At 36.7% G+C, this 5000-nt stretch overlaps 1 protein-coding gene across 1 annotated transcript in view; it reads left to right on the forward strand.

The window, feature by feature from the left end:
• Positions 1 to 5000, forward strand: part of LOC137618817 (carbonic anhydrase-related protein 10-like) — a 65351-nt gene that overhangs the window by 59159 nt on the left and 1192 nt on the right. Inside the window, exons 7-9 of the mRNA XM_068349024.1 lie at positions 2776 to 2997; positions 4463 to 4637; positions 4796 to 5000. The exon at positions 4796 to 5000 is cut by the window's right edge and continues 1192 nt beyond it. Of these exons, the coding sequence (XP_068205125.1) occupies positions 2776 to 2997; positions 4463 to 4637; positions 4796 to 4812 (414 nt within the window). The 3' untranslated portion in view covers positions 4813 to 5000. The remainder of the gene's footprint in view (positions 1 to 2775; positions 2998 to 4462; positions 4638 to 4795) is intronic.

A 5000-nucleotide genomic window follows, 5' to 3' on the forward strand; every position in this document is an offset into this window, starting at 1 on the left:
CATTCTGTTATTCTTAATGTCTATTTCTTCTTCTTACGAGTTGTTAGAATATCCTCTGCTTTTAGTTTTATCTTGTATCCATGTTGCTCTTCATATGACCTTTTCCCGTGATATATATATATATATATATATACATATATATATATATATATACACACACACACATATATATATATATATATATAGCCTACTACACTCTAACAATCATGACACTCACCTCCCCTCAATGAAATGTAGATTTATTTTGTCATAAATCTTTTGTAGGTTTCAATCGATTCTGTTGGACTCCTGCCAGCATGGTAAAACGTTGATAGAAACATAATTTCACAAAGCAATATCACCATCTAATCACTATTCATATCAGTGATGTTTACATTATTCAAACTCCCAGAGATATGGATTCTAAATCGAAAAAGCCAACAGAATCGACGTGTATTTCAAACCTACATCTACCTCTAATGCTTATTCACATATCTGTTGTTTACATCTCTTCTTCTTGCCCGATGTTTTCGAGATAACGGAATTCTCCTCAAATATTGCTCCGTGGGAACCTAGCCAGGAGACGCGGCTTGGCTATGAGGCCAGGGAAGGGATATTCTATTTGCAAAAAGACTTTCTCTCTGCGGAGGCCTCCAGATAAAGAAGAGGCTTTTGACATTAAAGTATCGTTAGTAATGTGCGTTTGATGGTTCGGATACCTGTACGTATTTATGTACGTATACTTATTTGTTTTAGGTGGTTTGTTCATGTGAAGAAAATGGAGAATTGTGGGAGGCTTTTCGGAATGTGCATGCAACGGTTTAAATACGTGTACGTATTTATGTACATATATTTATTTGTCTTAGATGGTTTGGTCATGTGAAGAAAATGGAAAATTGTGAGAGGCTGTTCAGAATGTGCATATGACGGTTTACATACGTGTACGTATTTATGTACATATGTATATTGGTCTTAGGCGGTTTGATCATGTGAAGAAAATGGAGAATTGTGGGAGGCTGTTCGGAATGTGCGTGCGACGGTTTACATACGTGTACATATTTATGTACATATATTTATTTGTCTTAGGTGGTTTGGTCATGTGGAGAAATTGGAGAACTATGGGAGGCTGTTTGTAATATGTGTACAACAGTTTACATACATGAACATATTTATGTACTGTATATTTATTGGGCTTAGATGGTTGGATCATATAAAGAAAATGGAGAATTTTGGGAACCTGTAAAAGGAGAGGATTAAAAGTGGAAAGTAGATTAGTGCATTGCATATCAAGGGTTTTTGACAAGCTGCTAAATGTGCTCTCTGTGTAAATTTATGATGATGTGGAAGTATATTACTGAATATGTATATGCACACATATCATATGTGTATGTATATTTGAGTGAAATGACTACAGATTACACGAGAATTTTTTACAACCCTAAATAGAAGGTAGTAGGTTGGCCAGGGCACCAGCCGCTCGTTGAGATACTACCGCTAGTGAGTTTAGGAGGTCCTTTGACTGGCCAGACAGTACTACATTGGATCCTTCTCTCTGGTTACGGTTCTTTCCCTTTGCCTACACAGACACCGATAGTCTGGTCTATTCTTTACAGATTCTCCTCTGTCCTCATACACCTGACAACACTGAGATTACCAAACAATTCTTCTTCACACAAGGGGTTAACTCCGGCAATGTAGTTGTTCAGTGGCCACTTTCCTCTTGGTAAGGGTAGAAGAAACTCTTTAGCTATGGTAAGCAGTTCTTCTAGGAGGACACTCGAAAATCAAACCATTGTTCTCTAGTTTTGGGTAGTGCCATACCCTCTGTACCATGGTCTTCCCCTGTCTTGGGTTAGAGTTCTCTTGCTTGAGGGTACACTCGGGTACACTGTTCTATCTAGTTTCTCTTCCTCTTGTTTTGTTGAAGTTCTTATTGTTTATATAGGAAATATTTATTTTAATGTTACTATACTTAAAATATTTAATTTTTCTTTGTTTCCTTTCCTCACTGGACTATTTTCCCTGTTGGGGCCCCTGGGCTTATAGCATCCTGCTTTTCCAAGTAGGGTTATAGCTTGGCATTTAATAATAATATTAATAATAATAATAATAATAATAATAATAATATGATAAATGTCAGTACTTCTGTATTATTGACATCATTTGATGATATACATACTTATATATATGTATAACTAATATATACACATGTAAATATTCAAAATAACATTTTTAGAAAAGACATAGTAGCAAATGAACCACTAAATAGAGCTTGTAAAACCCTTAAACTTCGTTACAACTTTTGTAATTTCCTTAACAAGAAGAGTCATCCGTTCTCAGTTCTGTGTCTCAACACCAGTTTTTTTCAGGAGAGATGTTGATCTTCTATCTTTTGTTTACTCTTGTACTCTCCTATCTACCATCTACCCTTTGTCAACTTAGCCTTTTTATAATATCATGTTTCTATAAATGTATTGATTTGTTGAGATGTGGCGAACATTTTACGTACTGTCGCGATACTGATTTGGTTACGATGAATCTTTTTATTTATCTGATAATAGTAATAATAATAATAATAATAATAATAATAATAATAATAATAGTAATGATAATAATCCTTTCCAACTATAACTACTGTATTGCCATTATATCAATCTCTCCGGGATTAATCTAGGATGGTCCTCCTTTGCAGAACACTTCCAAAATAGAATCAAATTAAATTACATACTAAAAAAGTACTACACCATTCACTTCTCAAGACTCTATTTTGTCTGAACGATTCCTGAAACATTCCAGGTCGGCCTCCAAGGACACGCTGGGTTACGGCCCCTGACGGATGCCGTACAGCGCGTCCAGTGGGCCGGCACGGCCTCCGTCGTGGAGAGGGTCAGCATCCGGGGCCTCCTGCCGGAGAGCCACCACTACATCACGTACGACGGATCGCTAACCCAGCCCCCCTGCCACGAAACAGTGACCTGGATACTGCTCAATAAGCCGGTCTATATAACCAAACAGCAGGTAAGATATTGCCGTTAGTGGGGAGGTTGCGTTGTTTGTGGGGTTTTTCTGTATATATATGTATATATATATATACTGTACTGTATATTTATATATAGTTTCCTGTCTGTGGGGGGATACCTCAACATGGTGAAAGGGTTTGTATATTGCTATGATCAGCAATGTGCTAGTCAGGGCCCATCCATACTAGCTTGGTTTGCTGAGAACAATCAGAATAAAAATACCATCACCCTGTACAGGCTGAGACAATTGTACCATACAAGTAAAATTACACCAAAAAGCAAAAATTAGTAAAAACATCAAATAGATACCCCTATCCAAGTCTAATCTTTTTTAACAGCTGCACGGGGCTCAGACAGGTGCACTAAAGTAGTGAAAACATACCAAAAATCAAAAAAATATTTAAGACTTCAAATATAAGCCCCTATCAGCTGCATTTCTTTTAACAGATGTTAGACCAAAATCTAATCCCTTTTTTTTACAGCTGCATGGGCTCAGACAGGTGCACTAAAGTAGTGAAAACATGCCAAAAATCAAAAAAATTTTAAGACTTCAAATAGAAGCCCCTGTCAGCTGCATTTGTTTTAACAGATGTTAGACCAAAATCTAATCCCTTTTTTACAGCTGCACGGGCTCAGAAAGGTGCACTAAAGTAGTGAAAATGTCAAAAATCAAAACAATTATTTAAGACTTCAAATAGAAGCCTCTCTCAGCTGCATTTGTTTTAACAGATGTTAGACCAAAATCTAATCCCTTTTTTACAGCTGCACGGGCTCAGAAAGGTGCACTAAAGTAGTGAAAACGTCAAAAATCAAAACAATTATTTAAGACTTCAAATAGAAGCCTCTCTCAGCTGCATTTGTTTTAACAGATGTTAGACCAAAATCTAATCCCTTTTTTACAGCTGCACGGGCTCAGAAAGGTGCACTAAAGTAGTGAAAACGTCAAAAATCAAAACAATTATTTAAGACTTCAAATAGAAGCCTCTCTCAGCTGCATTTGTTTTAACAGATGTTAGACCAAAATCTAATCCCTTTTTTACAGCTGCACGGGCTCAGAAAGGTGCACTAAAGTAGTGAAAACGTCAAAAATCAAAAAAAATGATTTAAGACTTCAAATAGAAGCCTCTCTCAGCTGCATTTGTTTTAACAGATGTTAGACCAAAATCTAATCCCTTTTTTACAGCTGCACGGGCTCAGAAAGGTGCACTAAAGTAGTGAAAACGTCAAAAATCAAAACAATTATTTAAGACTTCAAATAGAAGCCTCTCTCAGCTGCATTTGTTTTAACAGATGTTAGACCAAAATCTAATCCCTTTTTTACAGCTGCACGGGCTCAGAAAGGTGCACTAAAGTAGTGAAAACGTCAAAAATCAAAAAAATTATTTAAGACTTCAAATAGAAGCCTCTCTCAGCTGCATTTGTTTTAACAGATGTTAGACCAAAATCTAATCCCCTTTTTACAGCTGCACGGACTGAGACAAGTGCGCCAGGGGAGTAAAAACACACCAAAAGCCAAGATGGTCAACAACTTCAGACCAACGCAACAGCTGTACCACCGGCCACTGAGGACAAACATAGATTTCACGAACAGCAGGCAGCTGCACTGTCCCTCCATGGCGCCACAGATGTATTATACAGGTGAGAGAGAGATAAAACAGGTGTTTGACGGGTGTGAAATATAGCTTATTTGAAATGACTTAACTGTCATTGTGTTTATATAACTCAATCTCAGTCAAATGAAATTTTGAAAGATCTGTTAAATTTACTGATTCTTTATCACCTTTTCATTCCAACAGCTAACACATGGAGGTAGTGATGGAAGTCTATAGCTTATATATAAAAAAATATAAACAAAATAGCAATATGGATTTCTACATTAACCGCTAAAATGGCTAAAATCCCGTATCGAAGAAGCAGAGTGCGCGGAGTGCAGCCATATTGAAAAGAGGCTTGAAAAACTGAGTGATTTGTGGGTTTTTGTGATTTAAAATGCTAAAATAG

Source organism: Palaemon carinicauda, chromosome 25 (assembly GCF_036898095.1).
Source record: "Palaemon carinicauda isolate YSFRI2023 chromosome 25, ASM3689809v2, whole genome shotgun sequence".
Classification (NCBI taxonomy): domain Eukaryota; kingdom Metazoa; phylum Arthropoda; class Malacostraca; order Decapoda; family Palaemonidae; genus Palaemon; species Palaemon carinicauda.